Consider the following 24,093-nt stretch of genomic DNA (forward strand, 5'->3'; position numbering starts at 1 on the left):
ATTGTGTTGTAATAACCATATAAAAAATAACTGCATTTCCCTGATTTTTGATGCATATCCATGTAATGTAATTTTTGCTATTTGGTAGATTCTGACAATGAGTTTATGCAGCTGTTTACTCTGAACACATGAGTTTAAAGCCTTTGCTGCATGTAAAACAATTTAGCACAATGTGTACTATACTGTAAATTTTATGTAGGTAAGACTAATCATAGTTTAATGGAGAGAATGAGAGAACATATGAGAGATCTGAGACAAAGAAATGTTAATTCATTAGCTAAGTATATAATAGAAACTAATCAGGATTGTACGTTTAAGTTTAAAGTTATAGAAGTTATGAAAGATGGTTGGATGGGTGATGTGTGTAATGACACTGAGGCTAGGGAATTGTTTTGGATTTTACATTTACAAGCTGACAAGGAAGGGGACTGAATCACAAGGTCTCTAAAACCTAGATTGAAGAAAAGGATACCTTATCTTTTGCAGTTTTAAAAGGATGTCAGGTGATTTTTTTATATCCCCGTCTTAGTGGCTTATGATTTAATTGATATGTATATTTAAACTAGGCTTTGATTTTTATTTTAAATGGTCTGAAGTAGTAGTATTACTACCAAAGCGCTTACCGTTTAATTTTATTGTTTATTAAAGTTTTTACTGCCTGCTGCCATTTCTAGCACATTTTATTTTATTTTAAATTATAGAAATATCCTTTGTAAAATTCCTGCAGTAAAGTTGCTGTTTCTATGTTAAATTATTTCTAAAACTAAATTTTGTAAATCAGCTAGATTTGGGCCCAAAGAAACTCTTGCCCCATCATGACAAGATGAAGTAAGAGCTTCCCCAACCCTACTCACCCCAGATCTGAAGCCGCCTTTGGATCCAAGCTGTCTAATGCAGAGATGTCGTGCGAGAGAGAGACAGCTCCAAAAATGTCAGTACCGACTTCATGCTACAAGTCCACAAATCAATGCTTTTTCTCAGAGACTCTTACCAGTCTGAAGGCAACAAAGTCAGGACAGTAAGGGATACAGCCAGAGTCAAAGTAGACAGGACTGTCTGGTCTGACATGGGTGCTCCTGGGAGGCTTGGATCTATAGGCCTCAGATCTGAAGGGAAGAACCAGGATCGGACAAATTAGTGGCTGGGTTGATGGAGCCATTCACAGAATGTTGTGTGTGTGTGTGTGTGTGTGTGTGTGTGTGTGTGTGTAATATAAATATGTAATGTATATACAGTGGATATAAAAAGTTTTACACACCCCTGTTAAAATGCTAGGATTTTGTGATATACAAAAGAGACCACAATAAATCATTTCAAAACTTTTCCCACCTTTGATGTGACCTATAACCTGTACAATTCAATTGAAAAACAAGCAAATCTATTGGGGGAAAATATAAAAAAAAAGAAGTGCTATAAGTTGGTTGCATAAGTGTGCACACCCTTAGACTAATACTTTGTTGAAGCACCTTTAGATTTAATTACAGCATTCAGTCTTCTTGGGTAAATACCTGCCATCAATTAAAGAGACCCTGATTAACCCCAAATAAAGTTCAGCTGTTCTAGTAGGAGTTTCCTGACATTTACTCAGTTGCCTGCTACAGCAAAAGCTGTGGTTCGCAGAGAGCTTACAAGGCATCAAAGGGATCTCATTGTTGAAAGGTATCAGGAGAAGGGTACAAAAACATTTCCACAGCATTGGCTATACCATGGAACACAGTGAAGACTGTCATCAAAAAGTGGAGAAAATATGGGACAACAGTGACATTGCAAAGAACTGGACGTTCCTCCAAAACTGATGAAAAGACGAGACGAAAACTGGTCAGGGACGCTGCCAAGAGACCTACAGCAACATTGAATGAGCTGCAGGAATTTCTGGTAAGTACTGGTTGTGTACTACATGTGACAGCAATCACCTGTATTCTCCATATGCATGGGCTATGGGGTAGGGTTGCAAGACTGAAGGCTTATCTTACACAGAAAAACATCTAGGTCCAGCTGAAATTTGCAAAACAGTACGTCAAGTCTCCCAAAAGCATGTGGAAAAATAAGTTATGGTTTGATGAGACCAAGGTTGAACTTTCTGGCCACAATTCCAAAAGGTACGTTTGGCGCAAAAACAACACTTTGCATCACCAAAAGAACACCATCCCCACAGTGAAGAATGGTGGTGGCAGTATCATGCTTTGGGGTTGCATTTTTTTCAGCTGGATCTGGGGCTTAGTCAAGGTGGAGGGAATTAAGAACAGTTCCAAATACCAGTCATTTGTGGCCCAAAAACCTGCAGGCATCTGCTAGAAAACTGAAGATGAAGAGGAATTTCACCTTTCAGCATGACAATGACTCCAAGCATACATCCAAATCGACAAAAGAATGGCTTCACTAGAAGAAAATGAAAGTTTTGGAATGGCCCAGCCAGAGCCCAGACCTAAATCCAATAGAAAATCTGTGGGGCAACCTGAAGAGGGCTGTGCACAACAGATGCCCTCGTAATCTGACAGATTTGGAGCTCTTTTGCAAGGAAGAGTAGGCAGTTACTGCCAAGTCAAGATGTGCCATGCTGATAGACTCCTACCCAAGAAGGCTGAATGTTGTAATTAAATCAAAAGGTGCTTTAATGAAGTATTGGTTTAAGGGTGTGCATACTTATGCAACCAGCTTATTACACATTCTTTTATTTTTTATATTTTTCCCTCTAACAGATTTGTTTGTTTTTCAATTGAATTGTACAGGTTATAGGTCACATTAAAGTTAGGAAAAGTTTTGAAATGATTTATTGTGGTGTAATTTTTTTTTATATCACAAAAACCTGGCAAGTTTAACAGGGGTGTGTAAACTTTTTATATCCATTGTATGTGTGTATGTATGTATATATGTGTGTGTGTGTGTGTGTGTGTGTGTGTATATGTTTTTTTTTATATATATATATATATATATATATATATATATATATACACACACACACACGTGAATATGGATTCTTGTATGTATAATGCATGTGTATATGTATATTTTTTGAAGTTCTAGACTGGAAGAAAAAGGTAAAAATGTAACTGCTCAAAAATAAGGAACCAACAAGAAAAAGTACTAATCGTTGAAAAATTACAGCCCTCAAAGCACAATCTTCAAGATCAAACAGCAAATGAGATTATCTGATGTATTCTGTGGAAGAGAGAGATTATGAGTAAAGGAGGAGTCAGAGCCCTGAATCCGTGAATTCTAAAGGCGCGGAGGTTGGATTCAATAATTCAAAGATTTAATCAGATGAAACGGAGGCAGAGGTCTCAAAGATCTGTTATGAGTACATAACTTTTGTTTAATACCAAGCAACCAACTCTTATTAAACTATGCACAACAGTTTAGTGAGTATCTTCACATTTCGAGCTGCCACTCTATTACCTTTAATGTCCTTTCCAAAAACAAATTTGGTCATTTAAGATGATTCTTGTCAAGTAATGTTTCCTCCCCCCCTTTCCTACAGTCATTCAACTTTATTTTCCTGAGTACATTTATTAATTGGCGCTACTCTTTAGAGGTAGCTTCTAACCTTTACCAAGCAGTGCATCTTAAAATAATAAAGTTTGATATTTTAGTGTACTGCTATCCAGTGTTCAGCCTTTAAAACTTTTTTTAAACTGATAATACTGCTGAAGTCCCCAGAGAAAATTTAAAAGGCCAAAAAGTTCAGTCTGTTGCTATCTTTATAGTAGTCAACATTCACCATTAACGTTTCTCACTGTTATTCTCTTGCATTCCTTAACTTTCCAAAATTGTGGCTAATTCTCATGCCACTTCATTATTTGGCAGATTGTCTTACTCTTTTCAAATGTTTTTACGTATCCTTTTGCTTGTCCTGCATCTTTTTCTTGAACATAAGAAATGGCTTAACGGGTCACCATGTGCAATCCTCCATTCATTTGTTTGACTGATATGGAGTCTCTCATCACTTCCATTAACCTTTTTCAACTTTTTCTTTTATTTCTGTATATGTTCTGGATCCAAGAATGTCTTGACACTGGATGGGAAGTACCCTTTGGAAATCACAGGGTATAGAAGGCGGAATTGAGGATTCATTTGCCTGCATAGCTTGAAATAGGGGATAAATGTCCCTCTCTGTTGTCTCCTTTTTAGCACGTAATCTTGAAAATACATTGTTACCTATTTTTCAACTATGTCCCTTTCCTTCAGAGTAAGCTTAAGAGGTATTCCTTCAGTTGATAGTTTTGTATGTTGGCTACATTTGGGAGCAAAGCTCTTTTTGCTGCTGTTTGAGAAAGACAGGGCACACTGTGCTGCTCTATCAGAAATGTCTTCTCAAGGTAGCCCAGTCCATTTGCTAAATTTCATTTCTCGGCCACAAATGAAGTACAGTCTCTGTCTTCTGCATCTGCAGGAACATTTTTTAGTCTTAAATGTTGTTTTTGTTCCTTGTTTTCCAACTCTTGTAGTTTGTCTTGCATTTCTTCATTCAGTGTCTCCATTTTGGCAATCTGACTAACCAATGTTGCTTCCTTAATTTTCAATGTTTCTAACTCATCTGAGTGCCTGTATGGATCTATCTTCCTAATAGTTTTTGAAATATACTCTATCAGGAAATTGCTCATCATCTTGACCTGTAGGTACATTTTGTCTGTTTGTTTTTTTTCTCCCCATTGTCTGACCTAGTTCAGGCTGCCTCGTGGTCTGTATCCCACTGGGACAGTTTGCCTTTAAGACTGCACCTTTAACTGTTGGTGACACTTTCTGTTGACGTTGTTAACTTTCTTCTTTTTCCTGTTTCTTATTTTATGGACATTCTCTCTTTTGTCCAAAACTTTTTCGTTGTTTTTTATACTCTGCTGTCACTACGGAAAGAGGAGAGGTCGTTTTTACTAGTTAGTGCTTCTCTGTCATACTGTTATCCTTCCTTTTTCTGGAAGATTTGTAGATTCACAAACTGTATCACAGATGAGGTCAAACCAGTGCTCCTTAAAGATGTATTTGTGCGTTGTCTACTGCTTTGATACAAGGTTAAGTCCTCAAAGACTTTTTTAAAGTGTCCCATCCCATTACTTCGTAAATAAACTGTTAGTCCCAGATTGCATCACTTTGAAGTGATGCATGTTAATTTGGACCAGCATGTTTTATAGACTAGTCCTCTTTTATATAAGGTCACTGAATCCAACTTAGCATCATTTAAAAGTCAGTATTTTCCTCTGTACTGCATAGCTGACAGTTTTCCTCTCGTCACATGTTCACTGGTATGTACTATGCCATTGAGTACTAAGGCCTTTATAAGCCTGGCCGTGCAACTTAACCCAGTTTTGTCTCCCTGTACTTTGGGTGTGTTATGGGTGTGTTAGGAGGGGTGTGTTAGTTTGGAGGTGGCTAAGGGCTTGGTGGAGGGGGTTACGTTGGATAATATTTTACATTTTGCTTACTGCCTGCCTCTGTCCATTAGAGACATGGAGGCCAGACTTTGTGTGTGGGGGGTGAATTTTCAATGTCCTACCCATTGGTCAAGCTTACATGTTATAATTATGTCCAAGCAAAGTTTAAAATCCTTGGATCTAGTGTTTGTATTGCTATTCATTTTACGGATGTGCAAAAGATCCAGCAGGACTGGATTTGAGGATGCCTTATTATCCAGGCATAGATCTTCTGTTATTAACTTGTAGGAGAGTGAGTGTAGAGATAGGGCCTTAAGGTGATCTATGTAGGACAGTGTGTTAATACCCTTGATTCTCCTGGTGAAGAAACTCTGTGTGTATTCCAACTGTTGCAGATGCCTGGTTTGGTACATGCCGAAGGGGGCATTGTACTTGGTGATGGGTCTAGAAAGGTCTGAGTAAGGTGATATTGTAACTTTCTTGAACCCGGATGCAATATTCTTACTTATAAGTTGGCAGTAAAGAATTACTTTCTTACTCTCTTGGATATGTGTTGGTTTAAGGCCGTCCCTGGACGGTGCCAGACTATTTTTCAACATGAATTGGAAATACAGAGTTCACACAAAAAGTGATGCCTGCATAATCACAATCACAGTATATTTGTCAGAGCCTTAACTTGTGGGTCAATTCTTAGGGATGTTTTATTGTTGGAGGAATTGGCTTGTGTGGATTATTTCCCAAAGGACGCTATAGTGCACTTCTTGGTGTTGCATTTTAAACCATGGCTTTGGCACCAGTCAGTTGTTCGTGTTAGACCCTGTTTAAGAATGTTAGTGTTGTGTGTGTGTGGGAGGGGGGGGGGTGGCTGTGATAGCTCTGAATTCATACTCATCTGTGAAATTGGTGAGCCAGAGGCCCTTGACATTAGCTCTGACTTCTAAGAAGTAGATGTCTGGCATGGATCCCTGAGGTACATCACTGGTTACTGGTCTCTTGGTGGAAGTGGTCTCACCAATACTGAATCTTGGGTCCTTTTTGTGTAAAATGTTAATATCTTTTTAGTTTCACATGTGAATACTAGGCTAAGTGCTCTGAATGGGGCCATTTTAAGCCTATCCAGTGACTTGAGGTCAGAATGAACCTATGTATCTTGTGTCTATGAGGTGAAAACCTTGACCATTATGCCAAATCCACCTTCAGACTTTTATTCCCTGCAGCCACCCCTTAACCCACGTCCGCTACCCTGAAATCTGTACTTGGATCTTTTAACATCTGTACCAGCTGTCTGTATATAAAATTCCCCCCAACCCATCTGCATCTCATCTGTCACCATATTTCTAGGAAATATGTTTAGTCACTTCCTTATTTTCTCCATCACTTTACAAACCAGCAGTGTCAAAGTGCCTGATCTTAAGTTTTTTGATTTATTGGACTCTTTGTATAGAAAGTATATTTTTCTTTACTTTCTTTTTGTACTACTTCCTAGATTTAAAACAGTTTCTGGAATGCTACTTCACTGAAATGCTATTCAGTGTGCACAGCATGCCAGAAAAAAAGACTGGCTGCAAGGCACAGTAAAAGCATTCATTCGTGTTTTGCAATACACTCAAACCCAGTCTCACAGGTGCATAAACAGTTACTCATACAATTTGGTCCATGATTACTTTAACAGAGTCCAGGAAATCAAAAAATGAGTTTCTGGCAGTTGCTTTAGTTGAAGTACCATTGTCAGTACAGCCCTTTTACCAAGCCTGACACCATGTTGAAAATGGAGAATAATTAGGCACAGTCAGATTTGTCAAACTGTCATGTCCCCTAGCACCTTCTGCCAATGACAGGTTAAACAGCCGTGCTTTAATGAATCCTACACAGGAAACCTTGCCTTCTGAAGAGAAATATTTAAATTCTAATAGCGAATATTTATAACATGTATTTTGTTGGCTTAACTATTGTCTGTACTAGAAAACCACAGCTGTTATACTGTTATTTTGTACACTCTGTGATACTCTGTTAGACCGTGTAATTGCAGATGATCTGAAATATGCGAAAATGGATAGCCAAGGTAAGTATGCAGAATTGTATTCTTAAATTGTACGCTGCTGTTCTTTGTATTTTTTTATTCAGATGTATGAAGTTGAGTAAAAAATAAATAACTGCCAGACGTCTGTATCCTGTCACTGCACTCTGTATGTTAGTTAGGTCTTTGCATGATAAAGATTTAAGCAGGGTTTTCTTGACATTATTAAATGCTTACTGCCTCTGATTAGTATTTTTATCTGTTATGAGCTTCTTAGTAGTGCTTGTGTGTAATAACCTGCTAATACAGTCTCTTGTCTTTTCTTTTCTGTTTCCTTTAACTCTCACCTTTGCGGGGAAAAACACAAGGAGCTGGTAAGGAGTCTTGACCTTTCACCCTCCTGGTAACTTGCATAATGTAATAAAACATGATTTTTGTCTTTACCAGAAGCAGTTGTTAATGCCGTTGTGGTATTAATACTAAAACCAGTATATAAATTCAGTCATTCATTCATTTAGACAATAGTGTTCTGTAACCCAAATTACTCCTCTGCATGATATATTCATAGTGCACTTTTATGCTTACAGGACCTAGTAATCTGTTACTAGGTGTCAAGATTTTGATAACTAGTAATTGGCGATATTTGTCTTAACTTTTTTTTAATGAGGAACACCTTGAGATTGTGATTATGCAGGCATCACTTTTTGTGTGAACTCTGTATTTCCAATTCAGGTTGAAAAATAGTCTGGCACCGTCCAGGGACGGCCTTTGGTCAGCTGGTGTCCTTGGCAAAAGGGCTCCACAGCACCCCCACACACTCACCAGTTCCCCCATCCAGGTCTACCTGCACCATCCAGATTACTGGAAAAACGACCCTGCTAGAATGGCACCCTAGGTAGCTGCCTAGTTGGCCTATGGCTACGGCCACTTAAAGCACCATTTAGAGTTGCTGGCATCAGTAACCCTTGATCCTTTTTGCTTTAAGCCTTGTTTGTAAGTGCTCAGACTGGACTGTAGTACACAGTATATATGATCAGAAGCAGAATTTGTGGGGAGGGGGGAGTTTGTTTGTGTGGACACGGTTCTTTAGCTTAATGTAACTATGCCCATGTTTACAGCTGGTAGACAGTATTGCACAACTTGCCTAGCTGGTATGTGTTTCACTAGGGTCTTTTTCTTTTAGGAGCACATAGGATTTTTCTGTTTCAAGGTCAGCTACATTTTGCTTTAGATACTTATTACATTTACTGCAGAGGTAAAGACTGTGTTGCATTTTAACAATCTTCAGCTTTTTTAAGCTAATATAAAATATGTTAAGTAGTTGTCTTCCTGCTTAGTTTTGTTAGCTGCAGTAGCTGTGAGAGATCTGCTTCATCTATCTCTGCTGGTAACACCATGACGTTTACTGAGTAAGGTTTTAACATAAGTGATTGCATTGGTTACTGTAGTAGCCAAGTCCCAAATTTTGGATATCTGTGCGCATTTGTGTGTGGGGAGCGAGTGGTTTATTAAAGGGGCAGTGTAGATATGATTGTAGTATCACAGCAACAAGTACTTAATAAAAACAAACAATTATAGCCGTTATTTTCTTTTCATAACAGTACTTGATATTACTGTTCTTGAGATTTCAAAATTGTACTAATATAACACCATGACTGTTTTTACAGTAATATACTTTTTTTTTTACAATCATTTAATATTATTCCCTCAGAAATGGATTGCTCTATTTGTGGAACTCAAATAAGTATATGAAAAAAAGATTAAAGAAGCTTCTTGGCAATGCTGTAAAAAGGATTGTAGGACTGATGTTGGAATTCTTTATGGCACTTATTTTGAGCTATGTCAAATCCATTGACAAAACTCGTAAGACTGATTTTTCATTGGGTATGCTGTACTCCTCTTAGCCAGACCGCAACTTTGTTTCAAATGACATGAAAGTCTGTTGTAGACTGGTATCAATTTATGAGGGATATACATACTTGGAAGTTGCTACAAGACCCGGTTAGGAGGTCCAAGAGAAACTGTTGAAATTAATGAAAGTTTGCTGGTGAGTGCAAAGTACAATAGAGGATCTTATCTAGCAATTACTGGTAAGTGGGTACTAGGTATATATGACTGTGGAAAGAAGTATGGCTATATTACCTTTCTGACAGCGTGGGATGCCAGCACACTCCTGCCTGTGATACAATCCCATGTGTTTCCTGGAAGCACATTCATTAGAAATGAATGTGCCACATACCAAGGAATTTATAACATCTGTGGAACAAACTATGTCCATAAAACTCTTACTCACTCACATTATGTTGTAAATCCAATAAGTGAAGCAAATACAAATGCAGTTGAAGTTTATGGGTCCAGAGCTGGAAAAAAAAACTTTCAAGGCAATAAGTGGCATAATAACTGAAATGGTTTCATGCTAGTTAGATGAATTTATTGCTGTGTATTCTAGTATAACCTGTATAATAAACAATTGTCAAACCTTTATGGTCTTTTGAAACCCAACAAGTATTGAAGCTAGTCTGTGTGCAGCTGTTCTTCCGATACTCTTGTCCTCTGTGTATATTTTTTGCTCTTACTAAGCAGTTTTGAACGTACCCAGTGAGGACTTGAAGTATACGATTAGATCAGTCAGCACATTCCAGGTCCTTGCCAACTTTTCCACAGTGTCTTTTCACATCTGACTTGAAAAAGCACCTTTCCATCTGACACCCATGTTTCCATACCCATTCTCCCTCATCAGCTTCAGAGCCTCTCACTTATCCAAAAATTAACTGTCCAGTTCATATCTCCATTGTTTTCTCAAAATTGCTTGTGCAGCTTTCACATTTTTGGGACATATTCTGCTGTCCATCTCATCACCATTTTGGCAACTCTTTTGCACATTTTGTTTGCCTAATTTATCTTTGTATGGCCTCCAGAATTATGTCTTGTACTTCAGATGTGGTCTTACCAGCATCACCTGAATCCGCATCCAGTGTGCTGTTTCCCCAACATAATTCTTTTTCAGTGTTTTTTTGTAACAACAACAAACAATAACTTTGTAATTCATCCTAGTGTTGATTGTTACCCTCAAGACCTTTCTGTCTTCTGTTCAGCTTGAGACCTGCCCAGCCAAAACTGTATGTTCTTTGGCTTCCATCCATCCAGAGTACATGACCTCATATTCATTTTGTTTTATTTTGGTTTGGTTTTAGCCTGTCAGAAAACATTAGTGTTTAAAAGCATAATTAGGTGGCACCCACATAAAGCTAAAGTACCGTACCAGCTCTTAGTAAAATATGTATTTTTGCTAGCTTTGTATGCTTTCTCCCTTAGCAAGTTCATCAGACTTTGATGAAACCTTCCTAAGTGCAAAAGCTTATGGAGTTGGTAAATAAATCTCATCAAAATTAGCTTAGTGTTTTTATTTAATTACCCATGATGACACATGCCAAAACTCTCTTTTGAGAGACACCCCAGTTTGTGAATGTTGCAAAGCTTGTTTTTCTTGTCCTCATACATGTGTTCTTAGTCCTAGGATCATTGTGGTGTCTGATGTAGATTTTCCAAATGGGATTAGTCTCAACTCTGAACCATGTGGAACTTCACTGCTTACATACATTCTTCTGACATTTCCCCTCTAGTAACCACTTTCAGCTTCAGTCCGCCAGCTGGTTTCCCATCCACTCCTCTGTTTTGGGGCCAGTCTTTATATTCTTTTGACAATCTTTGAGGCCTGGTGTCAGAAAGCATCACTGAAGTTTAGCTGGGCTTCACTTGTTCCCCACCCACAGAAGTGACCTTGTCAAAGAACCAAATCATGTCAGACTAGCAACACATCTACAGTGTTTTGTTGTTTGCCTTAAGACAGATCAATTAGAAATGAGATGCTTCCCCAGGCCACCAAATAGTTTGTGTGTTGCGTAACCTTTCCTGGATGGGAATCAAAACCAACAGGCCTGTAGGTACCTGCATCTTCCTTGATACAGTTTTATGTTTGGGAAGCACCATCGCCCAAGTTTTCAGTTGGTAAGGAGAGAAAATAATGTTGCAGTTGCCTCTCTCTCCATGTATTCCTGACAATTTTTTGTAGTGGTTTGAGTACTTACTCTACTAGACAGTAAAACATTCCAGGATTCTGGGACTTGAGCTGTTAAACCACATCCTAGTAAATGTTCTTATTTGGTTTTTAAGATTATTTTCTTGGTTGTCAAAGGTGGTTACCTTGTAATATTTCCCCTAATTTTGAAATGTAGTTTCCTTGTAGAAGCATCATATATCAAGTATAATGCCTAAAAATGGTAGTTGTTAGTATGTTTTTGTATGCAGTGTACTATTCTTTTAGTCTGCGAAACTGGTGTTCTTTTCTGTGAAGTAATCACATGTTTTACTTGACTGTACTGGAATCCCAAGTAGAATAAGTCTTACTTCAAAAGTTAAAAACCAAAAGTAATTTCTGGTATACCCATCATTAGAAACAGTAAGATACATTAGCCTTTGCTGCCTGGGCAACATGTTTTGCATGCTACTGAAAATGCAAGAACCTGCTATATCACCGATGACCAGAAAGAACTAAACTGAACTGTTTGAGGAATGGTTCCTGGTGATGTCACTGTGCTCAAGTTCTCATGAAAGAGCATACCAGTAAGTTTTTTTTGTTTGTTTTCCCCTTCAAAACTGCTTTCCTATACAACTGAAGTATTGGGAGATAAATAGCTCATAAAATTATCTTCTGAAGTGGGTTATGAAGATATATTCATTGCAAGTCAGAAGGACTCATTTTTATCAGTAGAAATTTAAGATCTCCATTTATCCACTGAGAGCTTCAAGCATCTGGTATGTAGTAGAACTCATAGCCTTCTCAGCATCCAAGCATTAGAGGCAGGAATTTAGCACAAGTCACTAACCAGTCCAAATGATAACATTGTATATAGTAGAAGGAGATAATTTAAATGTTCTTTTTCATTTCTAATGCAAGTCTCATATTATATTAGTAATCCCCCCATGCACCTTCATACGTACACACACTGGTAGGAGCCTTGTATGTCTAGAAGTGGGCTATGTTGAATCATTTATGTGGTTGAATGGAGGATTCTGGTGTCAGTTGTGTCATTCTGGTGTCTTAATGAATGCAGGACAGCATGAATTGCTGACAAAAAAAATGACATTTCTTTTAGCATCTGCTGAGCTAGGTTAATTATGTTTCTGCTTCCATATGTATTCATTGTGCTTCTGAAAATGTCAAGGCACATCGGCAACTCTAATCACCTGCTGTGCTCTGTTTTTTTTCTTTCATGAAAGCAAAATTACACTCAAAATAATTGCACTTTTTGAAAATAATTTTACAAGAAGGTAGATAAGTTTGGATGTGGTTTACTAAATTTGAGATTAAACTGTTTGAATAATGCCTTTCTGATCTGTTGACTGTCTCTATTGTGTATATAGTGGTTTAGCTACAGGGTGGTCTTGATCCAGTTTTCTGTCTGCAGAGCAAATAGAGTAGTGTCTTTTTTAGCATCATTAGGTTTGACTCCTTGCAGAACTGTAAAGGCACTTGGAGACTTGCATAATTTAAGTACTTTGCAGTAATGAGCTGTTTTGTTAGGAAACCCCACTATTTAGAGCAAGTTGATGGTGGTGGAAAGACAGAAAAAGAATGGAAGCCAAAATAGATGACTAGCATTTAAAACAAACTGTACATTACTAGTAGGGATATTTGTAGTTGCCTGCTGCTGGTAATCATGTACTGTTTGGAGCATGTTAACACTGGTATGTTTTCATTGGCATATGGCAGACACACTGTATCTTTAGGCCTTGCTGACATTAGTTGTTCTGCTGAAGTTGAGTTCGGTAGCAGTTCATGGTGACTCCAGGATGACACACCATTGTAGAAAGGGTGGATGCTGACAGGACACTTTTCTGAATAAGGATAGCAGTTTGCTTATTGACCACCAGCAGTTATTCTGCTTTCTGTGATCTGTTCAGCTAGATTCATGGATCTTTACTAAATCATGATGATACTTTTCCTGTAGTACATGGTAGGGAGTTGCGCCCCCTTCCAGTAATGCAGTGTGTGTTTGTGTGAATGACCACTGATGCCTTAGTAAGAGGGGGAAGATTTTAACTGGTAATATTGTCAGAAATGTTACTGAAATATATTGAGTTATAGCCATACCTCTGAACTGTCCAGATTTTTGGCTCATATTTTTGGTCTGTTCCTCACAAAATTTGTGGTTTTCAGGCAAATCACTGGAATGATCCGAGGATTGAAGTCACTAAATAATGGCATACGTGCAAGTTTCAGGCTTTGAGTACTTCAGAAAATGCATGTTAAAATAAACCCTGTTACTCTAACAACTGTTTGTAAGAGCAATATTTAAAATGTGTCCCCATTTTGTTGGGCTTTGTCCAGATTTCTTGCACTAAGAGGTTGAGAGATACAGTTATAGCAGTATTAACATCATAAGCTTTACCATGACCTGACAGTCAAAGGTTTGTGTAATGAATAAATTAAGCAGTAGACAGCAACAACAATCATCATACTGGGCCTTTTTTTGCAGGTCTTACCACTGTACACTGTGGTGACTAAAGAGATGTGTTTTGTTTTGTGCAAGAGGAACTGACAAGTGCCAGTGTGGAACATCTCATTGTGAATCCCAATGCTGCTTTTGACAAGTTTAAGGATAAGAGAGTGGGAACGAAAGGGCTAGGTGAGTATTGGGTCCCTTTATGACCTGCCAAATATTAAGACACTGACAAAAAGGGGGTCTATGTGATCGGTGAGGGAAAATTTCTTATGCTATTCATATTTCTGTGATTTGTGTTGTGTTTTCTTGATTTTCATTTGTCTTCCCTAAGGCCCGGTTTGTGACCGAAAAAGGTACTTTGAAATGGTCAAATTGAAATAAATAGTAAATAAATTAAAACAAGAGCATAGGTGCATACTGTGGGAGCAAGTGAAGGAAGAGTAGTTTATTTGGGTGCTGGAGGAGTGAGTATGTATAATTTAAGTGCAAAGATGTCTAACAAATATTACAACCAGAATAACTAAATATATTTATATCAGACTATCATTCTATTTTGCACTTAACATAGTAAAAGTGTTCAAGGTTCATTTTGTTCAAATTGGCAGGCATGTCCACAGATATGGGTCTGTGGTTAAAGTGTGGATGACAGCAGTGTATGTACCATTTTTATGAAGCAAATAGTTGAAGTGACATTTGCATAAAGCTGTCCAGATGTATTTTTATGTATGGAGAGCAAAGCAGACACATCCCTTATGTGGAGGTTCTTCAAGTGTTGCAAATGCTTACTTAATTTAATCAACCTAAGTTTGCTGCATGTTGGGGAAAACACAATATCTCTTTTATGTCTGTTCAGCTATGCTGGTGTCAGTGGCACAATAGATAGCACACTTGTCTTTGGTGCATAAGTCTGTGGATTCTATTCCCATACCAGGTAGATCAGTAGTTGACACTGCATAAGGGCAGTGTTGCACTCCTGAGTATGTCGTCCTATCAGATGAGTTGTTAAACGGTGGCCCTGTGTACTTGAGTTGGTGGTAGCTCAGGTGGATGTAAAATATCCCATGGCACCTATCAAAAACAGCAGCGGAAGTTCCCTGATGCCCTGGCCAAATTTCCCCTAGTAGTATAAATACCACAGGTCTTCCCTGAAAAGAGGCCACTAGCCTAATAAGACTAGCCCAGTCAACAAAGAATGAATGAATCTGTAAATATCTCAAACTGTGTTTTTGCACACATGCGTTTTTCTGTCTGATCTGAAGTAGTTTACTTCTTTTGGTCTTCAACCTGTGGGAATACAGATCTGTATGGGATCCAAGATGACAAAGATTACTAGCATCAGCTCCGAGCTCCAGACTCCCTCCCCTTACCCATAATACACCTCCACTGCCTTCCATCCCCAGATCTCATGTGCTGTGGTTTGTAAAACATTGCGTCTCTAGAGCTCCAGCTAGCAGGGTGATTCTGATTGTAAGTTTTTCTAAATTTTTTGTTACTTTTAGCCATTTCAAGTTAGTATAGGTACCCTTTCTCCTCTCCCATCGCTTTGACGTCGAGTGTTGGTTTGTAGTTGTAGTTAGTTTAGAGTAGTTTGCCTGTGGTGCCCCCCGCCCCCCAAGTCAGTCTAGTGTGGTGAGTGAGTGTGTGTTATTAGTCTAAAGAATGAAAGTTTTTGGTCTGTCTCTTTCTTTTTTTAAGGCTTCTTGCTTGATAGTATTGCTGAAAAGCTTATCTTTAAGCGCTGCACAGTGTGTGGCCATAAGCTCTCCCCAGCGGATGGCCACACTCTGTGTGTGTTGTGCTTAGGTGTGGCCCACCTTAATGTGGAGTGCTCCATTTGTGCGGGGTTCAATCCCCGAGCTTTGAAGGATAGAAAGGCCATGTTGACCCTCAAAGGTCTTCTACCTGCCACTGAACCTCTTTCGGCTTCAGTCACAGTGGCTGCTGTGACTACCTCTCTACCTCTGGCTTCCCCTCCCTCCCAGGCTGGGACTCAAACTCCTGCATTTAGGCCTCTGGTAGCGGAGCAGAGGAGAGGTAGAGAGCGGGAGAGAGAGAGTCGAAGACGAAGGAAAAGAGGAAGAGGTCCCTGGACCTCGTCCCCGAACAAGTCTGCACTGATCCGTGACTCCCCTTGGTTCCTGTCTCCGAGGTTCTCCTGAGAGCCTGAAGAGGCACGTTCAGTCTCCCGAGCCTCGGTTCCCCAACCAGCCAGGTCGGAGTCCGTGGCCACTTCTCGGTCGACCCGTTCTTTATCAGACATGGATCTGGATAAGATGATGAGATGCTTTATCCGTACACAGATCCAGATGGGGGTCTTGCCAGCCCTCCCTCCCTCAGGAGGGGGGGGCTCACTTCCCTTTTTTCAGCACATTTCTCCTTCCCTGACCTTCAGTCTCTGAGTTCTCTGATCCGAGGTTGGCCTTGGTCAGGGTTCGGCACCAATGGTACTTCCTTCCTCAACGCCAACAGCTGCCTGGAGCATGTCTGATCCGAGCCACTCTCAGAGCAGGTGCCTGGGTGTTGGATCTGAGGGAGTGTGGAACCTTTTCCATCGATTCCCGACATTGTTGGGCCAGGTTTCTTCCCTTGGAGCTCTGTCTACTTCGGGTCCGGCTCCGATTCACACATCGGATCCAGGGAGACCGGCCTTCTTATTAGCTTCCCAGGAGGACCGCTGTCCTTCGGCGTTCGATGTGGTAGAACGGGTCCTCTCCATCAGATCGAGGCCCCTGACCACCCCCTCGGACTTCGCCCAGGCACTCTAGGTTCTGTCTTTGGTCCCCATTGTCTTACCAGAGGGACAGCTGTGCCCGAAGAGCCCCAGACGTTTCTCCCAGAGGAAAAGATGGCTTGCGAGCACTCCCTGGAGAGCCCCATGGGAGATGTGCCTCGCAAGCATTCGTGCAAGAGGAGGCACTTGGATTCCCCTGAGTCCCTAACCGAGGACACAGATTTAGATGATGGGGAGGGCTCCCCAAGATCCCCTCCCAACGATGTCTCCTTTGGAGACTTCATGGAGATCCTGCGCCAGCGGGGAGGTTGGTCTGCCCCCAAGGCCACCTCTGATGAGTCTGTGTTTCTGGAGGCTTTCGGCATGGGCCCGTCTTTGTCTTGGGTGTCCCCTCCCGTGGATCCTTTAGTGGATTTGATCACCTCGTGGGCGTGGAAGGAACCAGATACCGTGGAGCCGATCCCCAAGCACCCCAATAAGGTTCTGAGTCCCCCTATTGACAGGATTTCCTGGAACAAGGGCTCCCCAGTGGATGCCATGGTGGTAGCAGCAGCCACAAAGAAGGAACTATCTCAGGAAAGTTCTTTGGTCCACCCTCCTGACCGAGAGCCATAGATGATGGACCTCCTAGGGAAGCAGGGGTATGCTTCAGCTACCTTTTCAATAAGGGCGCCAAACTACTTGGCCCATGTCACGAGACTCCCAAGCGATCTAGTGAAGGAGCTGGAGGAGTCTCCATCAAAGTCTGTGTCGCAAGAGGACAAGGCTGCGTTCTCCGCAAAAATGGCCACTCTGAGAGCAGTATCAAATATGTCCATGCGACTCCTCTCCCATGCTATGGAAGGAGCGGCTAGGGCGGCTGGGTCCAACGTGTCCATGAGGCATAACGCCCGGCTCAGGTTGTGCCAATTCACCGAACCCTTTAAGGCGCCCTTTGCCAATGCCCCTTATGACGGCTCTACTCTTTTTGGTAAGACCGTCAAGGAAACACTAGTCCAGAGTGAGAAGAACAGGAAGACACTGTCTGCCGTCGGGATCCGCTTCTCTAACCCTCGAAAGTCCTTTTCCTGGAACCAGAAAGGGCAAAAGAAGATGTGGTTCTGGAAGTCTCAATATTCCCAGGACACTTGGGGCTCTTCTTCCCCTAGAGGCAGAGGGGGACAGAATGGACACCGGCCCAGAGGCCGAGGGGGTCATCGAAACTTTGGGTCTTGAGAACCTTTCTTGAACACACCCGGGCAGCAACCCTGAGGGGTTGCCTGGCTGCTCTACTCTGGAGGCAGTCAGGGGATGATTGTCCTTGCACCCAGCGGCATGGGAGACCATAACAACGGACCATATCCAGAGGATGGTTCTATCCCCTTTGTGGGTTCCCCCATAACTCCCAAACACCTCCCGGATGTTCCACCCATGCAAAGGGTGCAGCAGCACAGGAAATTTCCATGCTGCTAGGAAACTGAGCCATCAAAACCGTACCCTCAGATGAGTCCGGATCGGGCTTCTACTCCAGGTTCTTTTTGGAGCCAAATAAAACGGCGGACTTAAGGCCCATCCTAGACCTCTCTACCCTGAACCTGTCAGTTGCCAAAGAAAAGTTTTGGATGGTCATACTACAGTCCATCATGCCATACCTGCAAGAGAGTGACTGGATGTGCTCGTTAGATCTCCAGGTTGCTTACTATCACATAAAAATGCACAGAAGCTCCAGGGGGTTACTCCGCTTCCTGCTAGGGGCCAATCATTATCAATTTTGAGCCCTGCCCTTTGGTCTCACCACAACCCCCAGGGTGTTTACCAAAGTAATGGCGGTTGTAGCGGCTCACCTGAAGCTTCAAGGGGATTCAGGTCTATCCGTACCTGGACGATTGGCTCCTCACTGCTCCCACCAGGTGTGTACTTTCCCAAACCAGGGATTACTTTCTGAGCTTGCCCTGAGTTTGGGTTTGGCAGTCAACACAGCCAAGTCTGTACTACAGTCTGTACAGGTGATAGATTACATTGGTGCCAGGATAGACACACTACAGTGCAAAGTGTTCCTGACCTCGGAGAGAGTTCAAACCTCAGGATGCATGTCTCCCTAATTTACCATTCTCATCTCCCGACAGCGGAATCAATGTTGAGGACCCTAGGCTCGATGGCGGTGACCATAACTCTCCTTCCATGTGCTCGGCTACACGTGCAGATTCTTAAATGGACTCTAGCGGTTCAGTGGTTCCTGTTGGATTTACCACTAACCCATCCTATCCACCTGAGACAAGTGTGTTGGTCGTCCCTCATATGGTGGATGAGCTCTCCAGACATTTTGGAAGGACGATCCTTTGTTCCAGCCCTGGCCCAAACCACAGTGACCACGGATGCCTCCCAACTCGGGGGGGGGGGGGGCGTTGTTAGGGCAGGACAGTCCAAGGCCTGTGGTCCCCCATAGAGACCAGCTTGCATATCAATGTCCTAGAGATGAGGGTGGTCCTCCTAGCATTGCAGGCCCTTCATGCCTTTCTTCCTCTGGGGACGATTGCCTTTTAGTCAGACAACATGTCAGTAGTCTGGTACATCAACAAATAGGGTGGGACCAGATCTTATCCCCTTTGTTGCAAGGCCATGAGATTGTGAGAATGGGCGATCTCCACCGGTCGCTTTGTCATCACTACGCACATTCCAGTACAGTCCAACATTCTAGCGGACAGGCTAAGTCTGACCATTCTGATGCCTTACAAGTGGTCTCTGAATCTCTCAGTAGCAGAACAGATCTTCAGTGAGTGGGGTCAACCTTTTTGCGATCTCTTCGCATCTCCTTCCATTGCGAAGTGCAGCAGGTTTTTCGCTCTGAACCTCCCACCGGGGGAGTCCCCTAGAGATGCTCTAGTTCATGCTTGGCCTCCCACTCTTCTGCATGCTTACCCGCCAGTTCCTCTCATCTCGAGGTTTCTGCAGAAAGCTTGTCGACTGAGGAGCAAGGTGATCCTCATTGCCCCATTCTGGCCTTGCCAGGTATGGTTTCACCTTCTAGCTCCACCTTGGATCCTAGATCCCATTCAAGACCTGATTTCACACCAATCGGGGGTGCCTCATCCTAGTCTGGACAGCCTGAAGCTCACAACTTGGCTGCTCCAGTTCCCGTGATTGCTAGGACTCCCGGACTTTCCCCTTCAGTTAAGTCTGTTTTGGTAGCTGCTCATAAGTCTTCTACCAGAAAGGTATATCGCAGCAAATGGAAACGTTTTTCTTTCTGGGCCTCTCAGAGGATTTTGGATCCTTTTATGGCTCCTATTTCTGCCATTCTTGATTTTCTAGCTGATATTTTCCAGCATGGAGCTAGTTCTTCTACTATCAAAGTTCAGTTGGCTCCCATTTCTCATTTTCTTGTGGATGAATTCTGCATCCTTGGCATCTTTTAGACTGTGTAAAGCCTTTTTTAAAGGCACGTTTTTGCTATGCCCCCCCCCCCCCCGGTCAAAGATCCTGTCCCCTCCTGGGACCTTTCTCTTGTTTTCCAAGCTCTGGTCGCTCCACCTTTTGAGCCTGCCGCAACTGCAGATCTAAAATTTCTATCGTGGAAAACTGCTTTTCTGGTGGCTATTACCTCTCCTAGAAGGGTTTCAGAATTACAAGCCTTGTCCATAACATTTCCGTACATGATTTTTCATAAAGATAGAGTTTCCCTTTGAACCATCCCATCTTTTCTTCCTAAGGTGGCGTCACCAGTCAATATCAATCAGACTATAAATTTGCCTGTGTTCTTTCACAATTTTACCAACAGGATGGAACACAAACTACACATGCTGGATGTTCATAGACTGTTACAATTCTATTTACACAGGACAAAAAATTTTCGTAAATCTGATCAATTGTTTGTTTCGTTCTGTAGACCATTTTTGGGCAAACCTATTTTCAAGGTCACTATAGCTAGATGGATTTCTTCATGCATCTTGCAGGTCTGTAAGGACAAAGGCATGTCTCCTCCAGGTCAGGTTAAAGCTCATTCCACTAGGTCCATGGCTACGTTTGCAGTTTTCTGATCTAGGGCATCTTTGGATGGCATTTGCTCTGCAGCTACTTGGTTCTCATCTCATACGTTTATTTCCCATTACAGATTGGATTTGACATCTAGAAGGAGAGCATCCTTTGGCTCCGCGGTGCTCCGGAATATCCTTCCATGAGGGCCTCCCAGGAGTTTAGTAGCTGGGGACTCTGTCCCACAGGTTGAAGACCAAATGAAGTAAACTACTTCAGATAAAGAAGTTATGTACTCACCATAATGTTTCATCTGAATAGTTGTACTTAATTTGTCTTCAACCGTCCCTCCCTCCTTCCCCCGGTTCTTGGTGCATGTTCAGCCTACGGGCTGTAGTATAGGTCACAAGTATGTTATCAGGTTGGGTTCTAAGTATAAGTTCTGCAAACTCGATTTGGGGATGGAAGGCAGTGGAGGTGTATTATGGGTAAGAGGAGGAGTCTGGAGCTAGGAGCTGATGCTAGTAATCTTTGCCGGCTCAGATCCAATACAGATCCGTATTCCCACAGGTTGAAGACAAATGAAGTACAACTACTCAGATGGAACATTATGGTGAGTACATAACTTCTTTTTCTCACATACTTGTCCAATGAAGACCTCTCCCGCTGTCCATAGGTATCTTACTACTAAATAAAATCAGTTGTAATTTCACTTGTCGTATTAAAGCGTAATATACCAGAATGCAGCACATCAACCCTCTTAGGTTTATAGGTGTGTACTAGGCTAATGGCCCTGGAGCCTTTACAAGCCTAGCATCGTGCCACCCAACCTTAGTTCCTAGTGCCTCTGTTGAGTAGAGCCACTGGAATGATCCCCGGGGTGAATTTTCTATTTCCCATCCACTCATCAAGATTTCTCTTGAAGAGGGCCAGCGAGGTGCTCTGCTTCACATGTATGGGAATGCTATTCCATAGCATGGGCAGTCTCTGGGTTATTAACCTGTCCCTCCAGCATGTTCTGTTGATTGTGGTAATGAAGTTGAGGTCCCTGGAGCGTGTGGTGTGAAGAATTGGGATTTCTTTAGATGTAGCATTTCTAACAGAGCTGGGTCAGACATGGCTTTGTAAGTCAAGCAGAGCTCTCCTCTAACTAGGCGATATGAGACAGAGACAGTTGGAGTTTTTTGAGTCTGTCCATAGGCCAGGTGTTTAAGGGCTAGGATCCTCTTTGTGAGGTACTTTTGCGGCCTCTCCAGTTATTGCAGGTGTCTAGTGAGGTACATGCCAATGGGTCATTGTACTCTATGATTAGCCTAATGAGGGAAGAGTAGAGGGAGACCATGACCTCTTTCTTCCTGGATGCAAAACCCTTAGTAATGAGATGTGCCACATAGAAGGGTTTTCTAACCACAGTGGCAATGTGGTGGTCAAAAGAGAGATTGCTGTCAACCTGTGTCCAAAGAGCTCTTACAACACCTTCTGTGTTCGGTGGACTACCATCAGTGTGGTAATTCAAGGGAACTGGGTTTTTCCCAAAGGGGATGACAACACATTTTTTGCATTGAGCTTAAGGCCATGGTTCTGACACCAGCCGTTGGTCTCATTGAGGCCTTTCTGTAGGATGTCAGCATCACTTGGGGAGTTAATAATAGCTCCCAACTTGCAGTCATCTGCGAACTTTGTCAACCAGAGTCCCTTCATGTTGGCCTGGATGTCAGAGAAGTAGATACCAAACAGGAGAGGACCCAGGACCGAATCCTGTGGGACTCCACTTGTGACTTGGCAGTCTGACTTGGAGTCAGCTACTTTCACACTGTGGGTTCTATCTGTGAGCCAGTTTGTAACCCACCTAGTGATATAGGGGTTGCTGCCTAGATTAATAAGTTTTTCTGTGATTCCTGAGTGGGAATGGTATCAAAGGCTTTGGCCAGATCAAGGTAGGCTGTATGAACCATCTTACCTTCATCCACAACACTGGTGACCGACTCAAAGAAGTCAACCAAGTTGAGCAGGCATGATCTACCCTTGATTACCAAAATGCAAATATTGAATAATTAGTAGTGTGTAACTACACTTTTTCATCTAAATCTAAAAAAAAGACTGCTTTTATGGCTTAGTTTGAAAAATGGTGAGTATTTAAAAATGAGAACATGTCATCTCATTGTAGTTTCAGTGAATGCAAAGAAATTGAATGCAGTTCACTGAAAACACTTTCAATGACTAAATATTGCCTTTTTCTCAACTTTTGTGCAACCTTGGGGTTCGAGTATATATAGACAGGTGTGTGTGTGTGTGGCAGCAGCTAAACCTGGAGGTAAGCCTCAACTACATGAGGTTAATGAATAAATTTTTCTTACCGATTGAAGAGACTTTGAGAATAGAGATAGAGAAACAAAAGACTGATATTTTTTCACAATTTCCAGCTAAAGAAGCTAATGACTATTGCCATGTGTTGTTGGACAATGTCACGCAATATGAGAAGAGGTTGTACAACCAAAAAAGGGTCAAGCTACAAAGAGACATTACGGACTTCAAATTAGGTAATATTTTCACCTGGCCCAGAGCGAACAGTCGTCCTAATGTTTCTACACAACGACAAGAGACTGCTATAAATGTGAACAGTACTGTATTTGCTATTACGCCAGATTCTGGCATCAGCAGGGATATGTCAGCAGAAGTTGTTAGCAATATAGCTAACAGAGAGAATGTGCTTAATGAGGGAACACCTATAGGAGCTAGTGACTCAGTTGTTGCTACTACTAACAACTTTGCAATTAGAGAATATGAAGAAACTACTAGTTCTAATAGTTTGGTTAACAGCAGTGGACCTACAGGCATGGATGGCCCAGTAGTGAGGAAGAAAACAGGGGCTACCGTTAGTTCAAGGGTTGCAACTGCAACTTTGACTAGTGCTGTCAATAAGGTGTTTGATTTGAAGCACCCTTTTCCGATAAGAACTCCACCAGGGGAAGGGAGGAGACGCTCAATGAGCAGAGGGCGGCAGAAGAGGAAGTTTTCCCCGGACCGCCCTCAGACATTGAACATCAAAAAGATGTGGGAACACAGGAAGAGAGATTAGTTTTCAATTTATCCTCCATTGAGTTAACATGTGATGAGTTGGAAGTCCTTATGAGAGGACTTTCTTTTATACCCACCAAATACAGTACCCTAGAAGAGACCCTCAGAGATTTTAAACTTTTTATACGTCATTTATCTTTAAAGTTAGAATTTCAGGATGGGGAATATGATGGTGGTATCAGGAAACCCAGCACATATACTCCACCTGTTCCACCCCTATTAGCAGCATACAGTAAACTGGTCGAAGATGACATATATAAAATGTATTACAGTTCTGGTAGAAATAACAACAAGAAATTTCATAATTTGAATTTCAAACAAAGAACAGCACTACATGATTTATGTAATAATTTAAATATCATTGTTAGACCAGCGGACAAAGGAGGTGGCATGGTGGTCTTAGATATTGATAGGTATAATAGAGATATGTTTAATATGCTTAAC

General features: G+C 41.6%; 1 protein-coding gene across 1 annotated transcript in view; it reads left to right on the forward strand.

The window, feature by feature from the left end:
- Positions 1 to 24,093, forward strand: part of DCTN2 (dynactin subunit 2) — a 767,074-nt gene that overhangs the window by 136,053 nt on the left and 606,928 nt on the right. Inside the window, 2 exon segments of the mRNA XM_044083609.1 lie at positions 7,752 to 7,757; positions 13,976 to 14,072. Of these exon segments, the coding sequence (XP_043939544.1) occupies positions 7,752 to 7,757; positions 13,976 to 14,072 (103 nt within the window).

Source organism: Protopterus annectens, chromosome 9.part0 (genome assembly GCF_019279795.1).
Source record: "Protopterus annectens isolate FY-2018-M chromosome 9.part0, PAN1.0, whole genome shotgun sequence".
NCBI lineage: Eukaryota > Metazoa > Chordata > Ceratodontiformes > Protopteridae > Protopterus > Protopterus annectens.